The 17,835-nt window shown below is 40.2% G+C and overlaps 1 protein-coding gene and 1 long non-coding RNA gene across 3 annotated transcripts in view; one reads left to right on the top strand and one right to left on the bottom strand.

The window, feature by feature from the left end:
• Nucleotides 1-178, bottom strand: part of LOC146362546 (uncharacterized) — an 11,604-nt gene extending 11,426 nt beyond the window's left edge. The window contains exon 1 of the long non-coding RNA XR_014799147.1: nt 164-178. This is a non-coding gene — a long non-coding RNA (uncharacterized LOC146362546). The remainder of the gene's footprint in view (nt 1-163) is intronic.
• gmeb1 (glucocorticoid modulatory element binding protein 1) lies at nt 152-17,835 on the top strand. 2 transcript variants are annotated; one of them, XM_084918553.1, is made up of 10 exons: nt 152-356; nt 3,912-4,111; nt 4,250-4,302; nt 5,277-5,392; nt 6,130-6,233; nt 10,189-10,337; nt 11,882-12,007; nt 12,149-12,286; nt 12,566-12,703; nt 15,296-17,835. In XM_084918553.1, the coding sequence occupies exons 2-10, from the start codon at nt 3,972-3,974 to the stop codon at nt 16,150-16,152; spliced, it is 1,821 nt and encodes a 606-aa protein (XP_084774679.1). In that variant the 5' UTR covers nt 152-356; nt 3,912-3,971; the 3' UTR covers nt 16,153-17,835. The 2 variants fall into 2 exon arrangements, with proteins under 2 accessions (XP_084774679.1, XP_084774678.1); XM_084918552.1 differs by having other exon boundaries at nt 162-356; nt 11,876-12,007.

The raw sequence follows: 17,835 nt of genomic DNA, 5'->3' as shown, positions 1-17,835 counted from the left end.
ATACACATATCTCCCGCGTTGCAGAAATAAGCATTTGTCCTCTTGAGTTTAAAAGGAAGTATCATAGTACCAATATTTTCTATGTAGAGTACACACTATTATAAATTAACATACAAGTCTTTGAGATATGACCAGATAAAACATATATCAAGGTAATACCCACTTATTCTCGCCTGCATATATAGGTTCGCTAATAAGGAGTCACAGTGGTGGTTAAAAACCTGCGGTTTACATAGGGTTTACACGAGAGTGAAAACAGGGCGAGCGCTGTTCAGCAGGAAGTCGAACTATAGCTACTGAGTGCGCATGCTCCGCAGCTCTCCTCTATCTAGGGATGCGTTTGTCTTCTTAAAACGGTAAGAACGAGCTATTTTTTTACTGTGTGTTTTTAAATATACACAACTGTAAAATAGCGATCCTTCTCACCACACAAGCTGTAGTTTTAGCGGGGTGGTTTGGGTACATTGCGGAGGGGGTTCAGTCAGCCGGGCTCGAACTGAATGGAGGGGCAACGCCGTCGCCGTGCCGTTGTTTGCTGTACGTGCCGCCGCACAGGGAGACGTCATTTTGAGGGGGAGCGGAGAGTTAAAATGCAGAGTTACGAAGGGACGTACGGTTCATAGACAAGCGGCACGTAGCCGTCACACTGTAAATGCAAAGCTTTACCCGTCTCGGGCAGTGGAGTTCACGCTATTGTTTGGATTCCCACACATCAAGTTACGCCCTTGTGTTAGCAGTAATGGCTACCGCCGAGCCTGGTCTGAGGAGCTCCGACAGCGAAAAGTAGTCAGCTGGCTACAGCGGTAGCGATAACCAAGCCAACTTAATAAAAGTAATTTATCTGCAGCAAAACGTAAAGGTGTAGTTTTAATTGAGCTGTGAATGGTTTTGTAGCCACTTGTTGGTTAGTAGCCCCCAAAACACGTAAAACTGCGGTTTCTAATGCCAAATGCGCGTGGGAAAAACCCACTCTTGCTGTATTCTACTAAGAAAATGTATCCGTTTAAAAAAAGTAGCTTGCTTTTCTGACTATCGTGGTTTCACATTTCGGCAAAACACAGCTTCTGAAAATTTACTAGCCTATATAATCTCGCGTGTAACCCTTACGAGCACACTAGCAAACCGTTACGTAAAAATGACTTATTAATCCAGTTAATATTAGTCTCAAACAAGTGGACCAGTCAGGCCATTTACAAAACGCGGCATTCTTTGGTTTGAATTAGCTAAGCTCACTTGGAAACATCACGTCAACATTGAAATAAGATTTATATTTTAATCTTGGCAGATATTTTTCCAATCCAATTTAAAGTAACATGAGTTCAACTAATGTCAGTAGCAGAGTTTCGCAAAGAGTGGGCCATGAAGCAAGGAGCTTTCCTTCAACAAGTGGTCTCTAAGAAGTCATTAACAATGAAGTAGAAGGAAACTAGTAGTTTTGTGTAATTTAGTTTTTAAATTGCATCAAATATTTACATTTAAACAAAGAGTTATTAATAATAATAATAACAGGATTTGAAAATTTCACATTACTCATCTTATGAGTATTTCTTGGGGCACAATTGTCAGATTTTGAAGCAGGCTACAATTGTCTGGATAATATATACAGGGTGAAACAAATAGTGTTAGGTTGTTTTTGTTGTTTATTTTTTAATCAGCTTGTATATAGCTGCATAAATATTAGAGATGGCACGATACCACTTTTTTTTTATGTCCGATACTATACCCTAAATTTGGATATCTGCGATACCGATATAAATCCGATATAGCATATTTTATAATCAATAAAATGTTTTTTTTAAATATCTTGTTGCATTTTGTATAAGTTCATACTCAAGTTTAAAAAACAAAACAAAACTAAAGCTATTCTGTTATACCTGTATGCAAAAAATACACTGTACCCCAAATATTTCATAGATCAGCAATACTGATCAATCTAATAAACTTAAACCTACACCATCCTCCCTATTCTGGTATTTTAAAGAGTACTTAGTGGAAATATTAAGCAACCTAACTAATAAGGTTGCCAACTCCGAGCAAAAAAGAAAAAAAAAAATAGGGAACCACTCCCCACCCTCTGCCCTATAATGCTTAATTGATATAATCAACTCTAATTTAATGCACATGTAAAAGAAAACGCACAGAAATCAATAATTTTTTATAATAATTAAATAGATTCAACATCCTTCTTCATCAGAATTGCAGACTGCACAGATGGTACCTTCCCAAAGGAAAAAGTACTATAGCTTAGTAGGTTATAAATTTGACTTTATAGTTAATAATGGATTTCTATACATTTTACATCAGATGAAAACTTTGGTTGTAAGATTCAGATAATTATTTATTAAAAGCTAGACATGACAATAAGAAAGAAAAGTATTTCTTTGTGCCGCCCTTTCCCTGTTAATGCCCTACCTGGCCCCCTGGCAAAACTTTGCTAGACCCGCCCCTGCACAGTTACCAGCTGTCAGCTACGTAGAAAAGGATCCTGGTGTAGAAAGTAATATTAAATAAATTCTAACAACAGCTTGTCTTTGTGGTGCAAAGTGGGCGATAAACTAACAAGAGAGATGGGACTCGCAACAGAAAAGCCGATCAGCTGATCATTGATCAGTTTCATGATTGAAGTAGCAGCAGGAGAGGGAGAGAATGAGAGGCAGTCGCTCCCAGCATTTGCTGGGAATGCTTTACAAACATTCAGAGATGAACTTACACACATGCTTTACTTATCTGGGATAACTTTCTCGGAGATTAAATTCCGGTTTGGTAGCGAGGCTCCAAATCCTCAACCAGACCACCAACAGGTCTCGCATGCCACAGCCGCTCTATCACGACGCATACTCCTCCGACGTTATGAGCTGGGTTACGCTATGTCGCAGGTTTTGTGAGGTGCTTTTGAGTGGATTGGATTACATTTTTTATTTCTCTCCGATATCCGATCCAGTAATTTAGGTCAGTATCGGACCGATACGTAATATCGGATCAGTCCATCTCTAATAAATATTTGAAACTTACCAGGATTTCTTTTATCTAAGCCACTACAATACAAAAGCACAGCTGAAAGTGATGACTCACAAAAGCTTATTAGGATCTGGCCTTACACAGTAGTCAGCCACAGTAAAGAAGTCGATTGTAGTAACTAAGAAAATCTTTTTAGTAGGGTCAAACTTCATCAGGCGTTTCCTGTTCTCCAAGCACAGTGGTAACGTTTTATGGAAAGAACAATGAAGGCCCCACAGTTCCTGTCAAAATAAATAAAGGTAGTCCAAATCTTGAGGTCCAACTTCTGCTGTTTTAGCCAATACAGCTGACTAAATCTGAGTAAATCCAGCTGATGCCAATAAATGTCACATAACTAGTCTTTATTTGTAGGCACGTGTGCACTTACATTCTTATCTCAGCTGGAACACCTCAATGAACTGAATGTAATCAGTGCAGAGGCTCATTAAATATTCAGGCTTTTTCTTTGTCCTTTGAGGACAAAGTTCGCTAACTCATCAGTCATCTTGGGATGCCTAGAGATACTTCAAGATGGGTTATCAAAGTTTTCTGACTTTAGCTCAAAAAGGCTTTAAAAATATTTTATCCCCTTGAGGTTATTCTGCTCCCACCCTCTTTGAGCTTTTTTGGAATTCTGCTATAAATTGCATCTTAGTATTTTTGGAGTGTCATGTCTCTTTCTTATAATGTTATACAAGTCAGTTAGCTCACCCAATGTTAGCTAGCAGAAGTTAACTAATAATACCTATGGTGGGCTTTTAAAGATGAGTTAAGGGCTCAGATATTCAGTTATTTGTAGGTGAAGCATTTTTTTCTTAATTTCAGTTTGAACTGAAATGCAAACAATCAGAAAAATGTACAGCCTTTTATAACCATCATCTTCCTTTCTTTTTAATATATTTATGGCTTTTCAGATGAACAAACCCCTAGGTAGCTGTTGCACAGAAGTGGCCCCCTCCCTCTAGTCTACTTCAATGAGTGTGATGGCGACCACTGATGAGGTCACTGTACCTATGGGAGAAGTGGTGATGGTAAAGGACGACAGTGGTGAAGGTGACCCCGATGACCCTAATAAGACTCAGGTCATCCTCCAGCTCCAGCCAATCACCACTGGGTATGTACTGAGAAACTACAATTCACTTCAAAGTTGTGTAACACCACAATCAGAGCTACAGAGATTCCAGATGGTCAGTCATTTCCCATGCTTACTCTGTTGTACCAGGAGAAAATGTCCCAACATCTATCTTTTCAGAGACGAGTCTGCTGAAACAGATGCGGCTGTCATGGCTGTTGAATCTCATCCAGGTAAGTGGTTGTCACTAGAGCAGGGCGATATGACCAAAAATATTTATCACAATATACATTTGAAAATTTGCGATAACGATATAACTGACGATATAATTGACACTAGACAAAATACTTAACAACTCCACAACTTTATTAGTGAAAAAAAACCCATCACTGTATTTTCACTTAAACAAGCAGCTGTTTTTATGTGCATTAAAGTTATATAAAAATTTATCAGTGCAAATTCTTTGCTGACAGTTTAACCAAAAGGCATTTCCAGTGGAAATTGGCCGACATATCCTCAGCATAACCATGTATAATATCCACAAAACTTAAAAAGAGGTTATACACACACAAAATGGTAATATTATGTTGAAGCGCAGTACGTATCACTCCGCGAGGCTCCTGCCTACGATAGCCGTAATGCTCCGACAATCCATCAAGCGGTGCGGGTTCGTAGCTTAGCAAAGTCGTACTAAAACATTTGACAGATTTTCGAGCGCCGTGTACGACATAAAATCGTTTCGAGGTCAGTAAACACAACCAGAATTCAAACATAAGGCACACGGGATTATAAGGGGCACTGTCGATTTTCAGAAAAATCAAAGGATTGATTTTAAGTGTGCCGTATTTTCCAACAAACACGGTAATAACGACGGCCCACTAGCATCCGCTACCAAAAATAGTGCTTTGTTGTGTATCTGATGGACGAAAGCTAAACCAGTTCCACACCACTGAAGTTGCAGCATTTTTACAAACCAATTCTGGTTCATCTGTTTCATTCAACGATCCGCTTTCGCCCTTCTCATTCTCTGTCGCTGCCATGCTTTTTCCGCCATGTGCGTATGAAAACAAAGGCACGGCGATGATATGGCCCAGCCCTAGTTGTCACAATGATTCAGACAACTTGAGGGATGTAATGATCCATGAGTTTTGCAGATTCCATTACATAAAGCTTGTTGGTAAATGTTGCATACATTTATTCCCTGTAGAGCAAACTGAGGGAGACGACGTTGAAATTGGCTGCCCTATAACGTGTGGTGACTGTAAAGCTGTGTTGCTAGTGAAAAAGTTTGTGTGCCCAGGAATCAATGTGAAATGTGTGAAGGTTAGTATCCCTTTTTTTCTTTTGGCTCACATGGAGTAAAATGACAAATCATTAAAACATTGCCAAATATAGCAACGTGACAACTAGGTCATTCAATAGTCTCTGAGCAGGAAATAAACATGTAGCGCTGACAAGTGTCCCACTATATCTACAGAGTCATCCAGTTCATTTCTTCTCACTGCAAGTAGCAGGTTTCAAATAACCATGCTCCAAGCAGACATGGATGAAAGGAGCAGTTATGAGACAAATGTTCTCGTTCATGCTTTCACAACAATGCTCATTTTTTGATCGCAGTGTTATGAGTTGAATTACATAGGTCAGACTGTATTTGTAATGAACTACTAAGTCCATTCAATCTTCTGATCCACATGACATTTTTTGTTGTCTTGTGAGCATCGAGCATACACTTCCATTAAATAGGAAGTGTAGCACTGAAAAAACAGAATTCAGTACATCACATGAAAATTATTATTTAAAGTTGAGAAAACTTATGCATATTTTATATTTTTTTCTCCTGATATAAAACAGTAAAAAAATATTTCGCTATTCTAGCTGCTACAATTGCTCATGGTTAGAAGTCTACCATGATTCTAGAACCACAGCATATCTATTACATTTTCATATTAAAGGCCAAAGACAAGACATATGATACTGTAATGTGTTGCTTTTAGTTATTTCTGTTGTTTCATCATTGCACTTATTGAACATATTTACTAAACTGGCAATCTCTCCACTAGTATGAAGACCAGTTGATCAGTCCCAAGCAGTTTGTGCACATTTCTGGAAAAGCTACTCTGAAAGACTGGAAGAGAGCCATCAGGATGGGGGGAGTCATGCTGAGGTGAGGGGATTTATTTTTGAGACAGAACACTGACATACTATGGCCCTTAGATGAGCAAGTGCTGGTTGGTTGCACTGCACCACATGGTAATGAGCTGAGATGTGACTCATCCATCTAGAATAAATATTCAAATGTTCTTCTGTGGCTCTGTGACAGGAAACTAACAAGCCACTGTTGCCTCACTTCTGAGCGTGAGTGAGATGATAACGATAAACCACGGGCCTTCCTGTCTCTTTGACTGGTCGAAATAGATTTTTCTATATCACGTTTAAGCTGCGCTAATCAGTATTACAATGAAATTGTGGAAGATGTTGCCTGTAGTGGAAAACCTGACTGTGATCTGCAGCATTGTGTCTTGTAGATAAATTCATGGATAATTATTTAGTTTCAGGGATACACTACCGTTTGGATGAGTAAAGTAGACTTATTTTATTAATGTAAAAAACCCTCTGTGTGTGCTGTGACTTAGCCGTATATGCTTCAGTGATCACATGGCTTTTGGAAGACTGCACTGCAAATAATACAGTTTGCGTTATTATACAGTCTTTTCAGTTTCTTGGATTTATTTGGCATCATTTGACAACAATATCTATTTATCTATGCTTTACATCTTGTGTAGTTATCAACTCAGTTTGACAGATATTGAATAATTTTCATGCCTTTGACATTTGTGTCTGGACTTGGATAAAATTAGTTGTTGGTTTCTAGCAGCGAAAGAATGAGCAAAGTGGGGGTTTTTTCACATTAAGTTTTCTATTTCAAATTGATGAATTTTGTCACAGCTATTTTCAATCTCTCTTGCAGTCTAAAGGTTACTAGTCTGTCACCAACAATGTGCAGGGTTAAGATTCTCTTTCCTGGTAGAACATCTGTATATGCGCCTCTGATTAAAAGCAAAGGAGAAGCAGAGGATTTTTACTATCAAAAAAAAAACTGCAGCTTTACATAGATGCAACAGTGTCTCCTTCTGACCAGTGACTCTTATATGGTTACTGGCAATGGCACAGCATCTCCTGTCATGTGGACGCACTGCAGGCAGCCAGAGCCAGAAGGTAGTAGCACTGGGTGATGCTAAGTCTCAAAAGCAAGAAAGCTGTGAGCCAACAGATTCTTGAGAAGTAATATAGCTTCTATAATATAGTTAATAATAAATTGTTTACTAAAAATAATCCCAAAATAGACATTCATAAAGAAAATACCCTTACTTTAAGCCCTGTACACATTTCAGGGGACCTGTTGTTTTCTGATCCAAACGAACTATTCGTCTCAACCTTGTTTCCAGAAATGGCAGATGTCCAAAGCTAAAGCTGTACATTATTTGCTGCATGTGAGAAGGCTAACTCTGAAGAACGTCTTGAACATTTAGGAGTGAAGATATTTTTCCTCATGTACCAGAGGAGAGCAGAAACAATCCAGATAAATGTTTCTACCTTCATCACAACAACAGCTTAGGCTAAAGCAGGGCTCTAGAGTGCGACCAATTTGGTCGCAAATGCGACCAAATTTTTCAGTGGTGCGACTAAAAAAAAATATTTGGTTGCACCTGTGCGACCAACTGTTCGGGTAACAATAAAAAAAAAAAAAAAAAAAAATCTGCAACCTTCCCTGTGGTCAATAACAGACACACGTCATGCCCCTATCGTGGACTAAACCAATCAGAGATAGTAAGGGGCGGGACCTCTCTGATTGGCCGTGGTCCAGTTGAAAGTGCAGGTGGAAGTGGGAGGTGAGTAGCTTGAATAAAGCGATATCAATTCATTAAATCCTGAATCGACTTTTAAATATAACTGTGTTTTGCCAGAAACGCCAGATTCTCAGATTAAAGCTCACAAAACCATTTCAACAACAACCAAACAGTAAATGAGAGCAGGTACACGGATTCCACACAAAGACGTAAACACAGAACGTAACCGACGCATCAGAATCAACTTTGTCTTTCTCTGCTTTCTCACCCGACGGCCCGTAGACGGACACGCTGTCGGAGCTTAGCGATTCTGATGAGTCCGGTCCGCGCTGTGATTACGTCTTTTTGCGCTGATTCTGAGCTGCAGGTTTTGGCTCTCTCCAACCAAAATTCACCGAGCCAGCAGCAAAAGAAGCAGCAAACTGCGCTTCACATTTGATCAATGTCGTCATGAATTTTGCTGTTTTGCTTCCACGACTATTAAAATCACACTTCATGCACAGCTAGCTCTCTCTCTATCTCTCTCTGTACTTCAAGAACAGTTTCCCGTCTCCAATCTCTGTTTTCTGTATTATTCATTCGCTTATTACCCACCAGTCTACCGTTGTTTACAGCGCTGTCGGCTGCTGTCTTTTTCCTTTTCTTTTTCTTTTTTTCACTTAAATGACCTCGGACAAGAAAGCCTATTTTTTTCTGTTGTTCAATACTGAAGAAATTTAAACTTTATATGCAGAACATATGCAGGTTATCTGCTATAAAAAGCCAGACCAGGAAAATCTCCTTCATGTTTTTCTGTGTTTTATTCTCAGTTACTTTCACACAAAGGCATCTGCTGTGATGTTCACAATTCTGATGAAGTCAGTACTGATAAATGATCAGAATTATAATATTTCTGACTGTCTGAGGCTAAGTTGAATCGAATCGGGACTTTGAAAACCGGAATCGAATGGATTATAGAAATCAGTGATGATATCCAGCCCTAGTGAGCAGCCTAGGCACGACAGAAGTGGATGTAGCTGTAATAGGAAAAGAACTATTGCTAACTTTTCTGTTAAGTTAAGGCCTGATCCTTCTGAAATTCATAGCCAGTGCTCTGACACGGTGTCATCAATCTTTGAATGCTGAAAAAGCACAGTGTATCCAGAAAAACACATTATATTATATAAATTATTCTAAAATTTGTGTGCGCCTAACTTTTGTGCCGGTACGCCTAACTTTTTAAAGTTACGCCCATGGCGTAACTTTAAAAAGTTACGCCCATGGCAAAAAGTTAGTCTAGAGCCCTGTAAAGTAACACGTGCAACATTTAAATGAATTTACTAAAAAATGAAATGAAAGCTACACATTCAAAATAATACCAAAATAAGATTTCATTATATTAAGTAAATACTGCCCAGAGAGTGAGCTGCCTTGGTAGAGGGTTGTGCTCTCGCAGCGCTTGTTGTTTTACAAATGTTTTGGCTGTAGATCAGTGATATAATGCAGTCCAGCAAAACTGGCAACAATCAGCACTAAAACACAGCATTAAATGAACATGTGGAATAGCCCTACAGCAGTGTTAAAATAAGAAAGTGGAAATAAATGCAGGAATATGCACACACTTGAACCAAGACCAACATTTTTCATGTTCTTGTCTCATGTCCTTGACATGAGACAAAATAGTTGGGACACATTTTATGAAGTGTCTTAAAGCAGTGGGCATAAAACTCCCTCTTTTTTTTTGAACTGTTGTCGTTCAACCAGGAAATACTTTTGAGAGATACACAACGACAGAGAGACTGTCACACTAAAAATAGCAGCAGCTTTAAAACATGCACCTTCTAAAGCTTCTATCAGCTGCACAGTAACTCTAGAATACAGGTTTGCACAGAACATCAACTGTGGATTTTGCCCTGCCAGTATAGAAAGGACTGCTGTAAGCAAAACTTGATTTAAATGCACACAGATATTGCATGTATTGCAGACGCACTGCTTAAGTCTGTTGCACATTTTATGTAAACGTCTTCTAATATTCTCTCCAGGATATCTGTGTGGGCAACTCTCAGACACGACTTAGTTGTTGCACTTTACACAGTTGCTCCTGTGGTTATTAGTTCCAAACAGAATAAGTGTACTGATAGAAAGGCACCTCACTGCCAGTCAGAAAATGCTGGTCAGTAATGGATCTTCACTTCTAAAAGATGCAAATGTTTTTGACAACGATGATAGCATCTCTGGTCAAACAAACATGTTTTCCCCTTTTTTATATATTTCCTCATTTCTGTTCTCCAGAAAAATGATGGATTCCGGTCAGCTGGACTTCTACCAGCACAGCACTCTGTGCACTAACACATGTCGCAGCACCAAGTTTGACCTTTTAATAAACAACACACGCTTCCCTCCAGATGGCACCGGACTTACCACACCTACATCCTCTCAAGGTAAAAATCAGAATATAGTGTATTATTGTGCCTTACAATATAAAGCGCCTTGAGGCAACTGTTGTTGTGATTTCATGCTGTATAAATACATTTGAATTGAACTGAATAGAAGGTGCAGTGAATCCAGATTTGCTCATTTAAACAGCAGTGATGTTATAATCCATAACTGAGTATTTTGTTATATTTGTTGTGTTTTTCAGTCAAAAGACTGACTGTTTCTACTAGGCACAGTTACGAGTTTACTTCTAAACCCTTATTTAAAAGTCTTTTATGCCAGCGGTCCCCAACCCCCGGGCCTCGGACCGGTACCGGTCCGTGAGTCGTTTGGTACCGGGCCGCGAGAGTTGAGGCTCAGGTGTGAAATGTATGGTTTTCAGGGTTTTTATCGGTTTTCAGCGTTATTTTGTTATCGTTTTTATCGTTAACTCGGTTTTCCTGGGTCTTTTCACGTGTGTTATGAATAAATCTTCTTTTGTTCGGTACCGGTACTAGTTTTATTTTGTTGTATTTATCCGCGACACCTTAAAGGCCGGTCCGTGAAAATAATGTCGGGCATAAACCGGTCCGTGGCGCAAAAAAGGTTGGAGACCGCTGTTTTATGCGGTCTGCGTTTTTACAGAAAAGAAACATATGAGCTTGCTGAAAGAATGTGGAGGTTTTTTAGTGTCATGGAAAACAAAGCAGGAGGATGATGCTGGTGGTGGAGCTCTCCACAATACAAGCGTTTCTCTAGACTGAAAATAAATGTGTGCAAACTGCACAATGTGTTTAGGTGCACCTGTGCGCATGTAAACTATTATAAGAGTCAACAAAAGCTGCTTCTGCTTTTCTAAACAAAAATTTGATAACACAACAACAGTGAAGATGACATTGACATTAGTGGTGTAATTTACAGCGCAGCCTCTCCTCTCTGTCTGACACAAACAGCACAAAATCGAGACATTGAACCCAGCTGGAGAAAACGATAGCGTCGTTCTAGAGTTGACAGCAACGGGGCTCATTGCTGTTACCTTCATGGCTACAGAGCCAACAGCAGTATTATCAAACCACCTGTTCAACAAGCTTAGTGGTGAAGAAAAGCAATATTTTCACCTGCTTTCATCCAACACTGACATGTTTTACAGTGACAGCGCAGCTGAATGAAAGAATAATTAAAAACAAAAAAAGCTGTCTGTATGCAGACAAATTGCTTGTTTAGTTTGCCTTGATCTTTTAAGTTTTTATAATTTCCTGCAAACTACTGCTGGGTGTGCACACTGTGATCAGTGTTTAATACACTGCATATCATTTAATGCTTTAGGTGATAATTATTCAGCCCACACAGAGAAATGATATGATACAGAAAAATGCTAATTAACTGTGAGACATGATGAAAGCTGCCCAGCAGGATATAAGGTAAAATTAACAACAACAAAAAAAAGATCACTAAAGATAAAGAAGTGTGGTGGGGGAATGTGACACTGAAGTTTGGCTCCCTCTTAAATCCAGAATTGCATTTAAAATTCTTCTCCTCAGTCATGTCTGTTGTGTTGTACAAGTTACAGGTCAGGTGATCCTGGGTAATGGTGGGGCAGCTGCAGAAGACCGAGCAAAGGTACTGAGCGGGAAGTCGGACTGGAGCTCAAGTTCATCGGAGTCTGCAGACAAAAAGGGATCAGCTGAGATCTCAGGTAACACTGAGCACACATCCAAACACAGATTAAGAGTATAATAACAGCATGGAGATGGAAATCATCTCCAACAGCATGGATATATGTAACACTGTGTACACTAGTGAGTAAGATTGCTCTGTGTTGTCTGTTTGTCCGCAGAGGACACACTGAACTTTTGGAAGGGCATTGCAGATGTGGGTTTGTTGGGTGAAGTGGTGACCAACATCAACACGGAGCTTGTGGAGCTGTTAAACAGCGTGCAGCAGCGCATGGATCCGGCCAGCCTACAGGACACAGGTACAGAACGACGCCAACATGCACTGGGAAACTGCATCGCCAAAACAGAGGCGTTGTGTGGGACACACTCTGACCTATGTGGATAAGAAATGCATGGAAAGAAAGAGCAAATTCAGCTGCTGTTGGAAACTGAAAATGACTGTCCAACAGCAGAAAGCTTTTTAGAAAAGCTTCTTTTAGAGTAATACCACACCGATTTACTGTGCAAACAGCTGAATCTGTTCCTCCTTTCTGACTGACCAAGTAATTTTTTTTCATTGCTTGCTGCACTGATCCCAGATTCCTGTCTGGTAGAGGTGGCCGTGCTCAGTAACCTCGCCCAGGTCTTCGATCTGCTTGATGTGGTCAAGAAGATTGTGGAGAGGAGGAAGCAGCAGACGGATCCCAGTCAGGAGCAGGTGCTCAGCATGCTCACCAGTGAGTACAGGACACAAACAAGGCTCTACTTCAGGAGCTGCCACATAGAGCCGCTAAATTCATAAGAATTTTATTTAAATCATTTTTTATGGAGCCAATTCTTAAAAACAATCATGGCTTTACGTAATAAAGTAAAGGGAAATTGAATTAAACTGCAGTAATCATGTGAGTCTCAGTTAGCAAGCACTTTTGCAAGAGTGGGAAGGAAGATTTCTCTTTTAACAGGAAAGGAGGGGCAGCCTTCTGCTGATGGGGATTGAGGAGACGAAGAAGGCAAAAAAAAAAAAAAGCACAGAGAGTGACCCTGAATAGCTTATAGAAGACATGCTTAGTGGATCCTAGGAAATCCCCTAGCAGCCTGAGCCCAAAGTAGCATAACTAAGTGATGGTTAAGTGACAGTTGAGGTTTGAGGCTAAATTCAAAACCATCGAAAGATTGAATTTGTCTCCTGAATCCAAACTGGCAGCTGGTTCCACAGGGAGGGGCTTAACAGCTGAAGGCTCTGCCTTTCATTCTACTTTTGGAAATTAGGAAGTGTAAGTGTTGTACTGGGATAAATTGGTACTGTGAGGTCTTCGGGATATTTAGGGACAATCTTTTAGGACTTTGCACATGCCAATGAGAATGATCTTGAAGTAATTTCTGGTAGGAAGACATGTGGTCATATGGTACACTTGCGCTGGTGTCCTGGATGAATTGTAGCCTTTTCAGGGACCTTTTAGAGCACCCTGATAATCAGTAGTTACACTAGTCCAACCTCTATGTAACAAATGCATGAACTAGCATCCCTCTGAGTCAGGATGTTGTCATAGTGCAGAGATAAGTGAAGGTAATCCTAGATGTCTGTTTAATGTGTCAGTTAAAGAAAAACCCAATCAAAGATGACTCCAAGGCTCCTGATGGTGCTATTGAAGGTCAAGATAATGGCACTCATAGTAAACAGTTGTTTAGGCATGTTTCATGCATCAAATTTATGCAACCAGCCCCTTGCTGCATGTCTCCCCATGCTCACGCTCCCCATTTTTCCTGTCTACTCCTCAAAAAGGCAAAAAGCCCAAAGTCAATGGCTTTATTGTTACATATATGCGGGAAAACAAGTTACTTTTGTTTGTTATTGGTGAGAGACATGAGGTTTAAAAGAAAAAGACAAAAATAGAGAATCAAAATTTGGTTTCACTCCATCTTGAGTTCCACTCTTTGATTAAGCAAAATTCTTCAGACAGTTGTTCTAATTTGCAATCTTTCAGTTCCTGATTGTGAGGCTGTTGCTCCCAAATGCACTACACCATTACCCAGCAATAATTAAAAGGTTGTGTGCTGCAGATCATCATTCACAATCATCATTATTGTCACTATATCATTTTAAAAAATAAAATGCAGCCACATTCACACTATAACTGTTCTCTTTACACATTTTTCTGATAAAATGAGCAGTGACACAGGTCAGTGGCAGCAGCTGTGCTGTGAGTCTGACTATATTGATAATGAAGAAGAGTGATGACTCCCACTGCTCCCATCCGAGGTAATAACAGTCAAGACCATTTTCCCAGATGGTGTACAGTCTTGCTTCCTCCATGACTGGATATCATTTTTGGGTTCTTATTTTTTTATTTATTTTCCTCTGTGTCCAACCTCCCTCCAAGTCATTTTTTATTTGTCATTTATGGACTAAGTTTACGGAGAATTTAGGGGTATTTGTTTTATTTTTTTTTATTTTTTTATTTTTTTTAACAAACAAGGTAGGATCATCGCTGTATAGAAATGAAATTAGATTTATCATTTGCCTGAACCAAGACAGCGATGGTCTCGGTTGGCCCTCCTTGAACCCAGAGGGAAGCAAATGGAAGCTTTGCTTTTATGCTGAACACTGATGGAGAGTTAACTGGCTACATAGCAAATAAGGAAAAAAATAATTATGTGAATGCAGAAAGACGCAGACACAGTTTGCATAAAGGATCCAGAGAACACATAAGAGGTTTGGATATCTGGTTAATATTAGTCACTTTAGAATCACCAGTTAACCCAACTCCATATGTTCTCTTTGGACTGTGTGAGGAAGCCAAAGTCCCAGGAGAGAGCCCAGCAGACATGGAGGGAACATCCACACAGAAAGTCTGCGACTAGCTGGTGGATTAGAACCCAGTACCTTCATGCTGTGAGGCAACAGTGTTAACCACTACACCACTGTGTCACCCAATGTGACAAAGTTCACACTAAATACTTTCTGTTGCCAGTCAAAGTTAACAAATAACAGCTCTGGTGGGTAACGTCGTAAATCAATTCAGAATCCTAACAGTCAAAATTCCTGTGTGAATATATTTTTATTTCACTCACATCTATCATGTTACTCAAAACTGTTTTTGAATACTTAAAATGAAGAATGACGCTTTTATTGAGTTAGGGTTTATGTTGTGAAATTAGATTTGACATTTGCTGGATTATACATGCCTAGCCTGTCTGACGAATATTGATATTAGAGATCAATATAAGAACGTGCACGTTGTAATCTTGTAAAAAGCTGCCTGGCTGAAAATGAATGCATTCTTGTGGTTGACTCAGCCCTCACTGTCAGTACTGTCATGTCTCTGCAGACCTGGAGGTGCAGCTGGAAGAACAGAAGAAGCAGCAGCAAGTACGAGCTCTTCTCACCTGCCCCCAGCCTGCCAAAAACAAAACTCCCACTAAACGCCCGACCAAGCGGCCTCGACTCCAGAGACCTGCCTCCACCACCACCCTCCTGACCACCCCTATAAACCAGCAAGCCACTCTGCAGCCTCAGCAGTTCACCGTTCTTTCACCCATCTCGCTGTCCTCAGTGGGGCAGCCATTCACCGTGGCAGGCCTACCTATTGCCTCGCTGTCCCAGTCCTCCAACACAGTCACATTACTCCCTGCCGGCTCGCAGGTCTTTACCCGCTACATGGTGGCTGGAGATGGTAAGACAGAAACCATCACCCTGCATCCGTCCTCAGGTTTGACACTGGTTGGCACCACCGCTTTGCAGGACTCCAGCCAACTGGGCACAGTAATGAGCCCCATGGAGCTGGTGCAGCTAAGCCAGCAGGCCAGCGGTGCAGAGGTGGTGCCCATAGAAGGCCAAGTGGTAGACGGCACCATGTTAGTGCAACAGGAGGTGATGCAGGGGGAAGTGGAGGGCAGCCAGGAACACACGGTCATTGAGATCAATCCAACTCCTGTGGAGCAGGCAGTGGGAGTGATGGAGCTCCAGCTGACCGGGGAGTCAGGCAGAGAAGGGGCCACCATGGTGGTCCAGAGTGGGGTGGAGATGACCATGTCAGCAGACACGGAGGAGGAGACTCAGCACCAGCTGCAGGCGGCACACACTGAAAGGGTTCAGGAGGTGCAACTGGATGCTAGCGGACAGCTGTCGCACGTACAGATAGTGGTGATAGGAGAAAACACTCAGGAAGAAAACAAGGTCAAATAAGACACAACCATCTTTATCCAGCACAGCAGGTATGAACTCATGGACTGAGCCATCATGGACTCGACAAACTGTAAATACAAAGGATTTCCAAATCCACAAATTGCCTTGGACTAAAACCAAGCTTTAGGGTAGCCATTTTTCCTTTTTTGTGTCTTTGTACATGCTCCGCTAAGCTTGTTCATTTTTATTGAAGCAAAGAGGGATCTGCAATATATGAAATGCTTCTGTTTGTTTTCCAGTTGAAGGTTCGAGCATATAATGACTTGGCTCTAAAATTTATAGTTTTGGCCATTATTTCTGTTCTTTTTTTTATTTTAACCCTGTACTCACCAAAGTAACTGCTACTGAAATCTGGGAACACTGGGACTGTGACTTCAAAGAAACTTGTACGCTTTAAAATCCACAAATTTTTGATGTGATAATTATGAAGTTAAAGATAAATGTATTTAGAAGCTTAACACACACAGCAAAACATGACGCCTGCATGTGTTAGATGATGTTGAAGTGAAGCAAAGGCTGTGCGAAATCCCCGCTTTTACTTTGATTACAATGTCTACATAGAGTTTGGGACAGCACATACTTTGATCTTAAAACGGCGCACATATTTTGTTTATGAGCTGTTCCACACCATCAGTCCAGCTCACATCAAACTGTTTCACACAATGTCTTCATGTCTCTTTTTTACTGATTAACCAGACAGGCACAGTAAAATATCCATCAAACATTGTTTTTCCTCAGTAAAAAGAAAAGTTAAATATTTCATATCCTGACAGATAAGATAAGAGAATACTTGGATGTTTTACTTGAAAATGACCTGAATTATAAATATATTTATTCAATTTTCTGCTGATGGACTGATGGTCCCTGGGGGTCTAATAATAAGGAAAATAATGGCCAAAAGTATACAAATGGGATCATGTCTTTATGAACTATAATTTTTTTTACTTCAAGCCTCTGTGAACAACCTGAGGTCAGGAGAAAGCACTGTAACAGTAAAGTCAACATGGACGGCTTTAGAAAAGGTGCTGATGATCAGTCAGATTGGGTAGCGGCAGTCTGCAAGTCCCTTCTGTTCATCAGACTCGTTACCAGTAACAGTGTTGGTGTTACCTGAGGCTAGGAGGAATTGCACTCTGTTTTGCGTGGTAGTTTTGCAAATTGTTTTTGTTTTTGCACTGTGTGACATCCTCGTGGGACTATAGGAGGATGTTGGCAGTGATGCCTGCTCTCGCTCTCAACACTTCAGTGGAAACAGACTGAACTCCTTACTGGAGCGGTATCATTTATCCACATACTGTATTCTCATCAGTTTCATGCTGCCTGATAAATCTTCTCCACTCCTCATTTATTGTGAACACCTGTTGCTTTTTTTCCCGTATCTTGGATAGTGTGAGCTACTGGACTGATTGTTCAACTGAGGATATAAAAGAACATAATATACTCAATGTCAGACTTGCCTGTATTTTACACTTGTCAAGTAGTATTTTATTTATTAGCTTTCAAAACTGAAGTTTAAGGAGCAGATATGGGTTCATTTGAGCTCTTCGTTAAAGCTCACATCAACAAAAACCTGTTCATGACTTGTGCTTTTTCCAATAATTTAATTTAAAAAGATGAGAGTATTTGCATACTGACTTTGTAATGTGTTTTAATATCAGATTAAAACAAACCAAAAAAAGATAA

This window comes from Perissodus microlepis, chromosome 22 (genome assembly GCF_051167445.1).
Source record: "Perissodus microlepis isolate ML-2025 ecotype Zambia chromosome 22, ASM5116744v1, whole genome shotgun sequence".
Lineage (NCBI taxonomy): Eukaryota > Metazoa > Chordata > Actinopteri > Cichliformes > Cichlidae > Perissodus > Perissodus microlepis.
Note: the sequence above shows the minus strand (reverse complement) of the source record. Positions and strands in the feature narration are given on the sequence as shown.

What these genes read in the sequence shown, in the direction of transcription:
- gmeb1 (XM_084918552.1), top strand. Translation starts at nt 3,972, where the DNA reads ATGAGTGTGATGGCGACCACTGATGAGGTCACTGTACCTATGGGAGAA. An exon ending in GGCTGTTGAATCTCATCCAG is followed by an intron (nt 4,303 to 5,276) that starts GTAAGTGGTTGT and finishes TATTCCCTGTAG; the next exon opens with AGCAAACTGAGGGAGACGAC. An exon ending in TCAATGTGAAATGTGTGAAG is followed by an intron (nt 5,393 to 6,129) that starts GTTAGTATCCCT and finishes TCTCTCCACTAG; the next exon opens with TATGAAGACCAGTTGATCAG.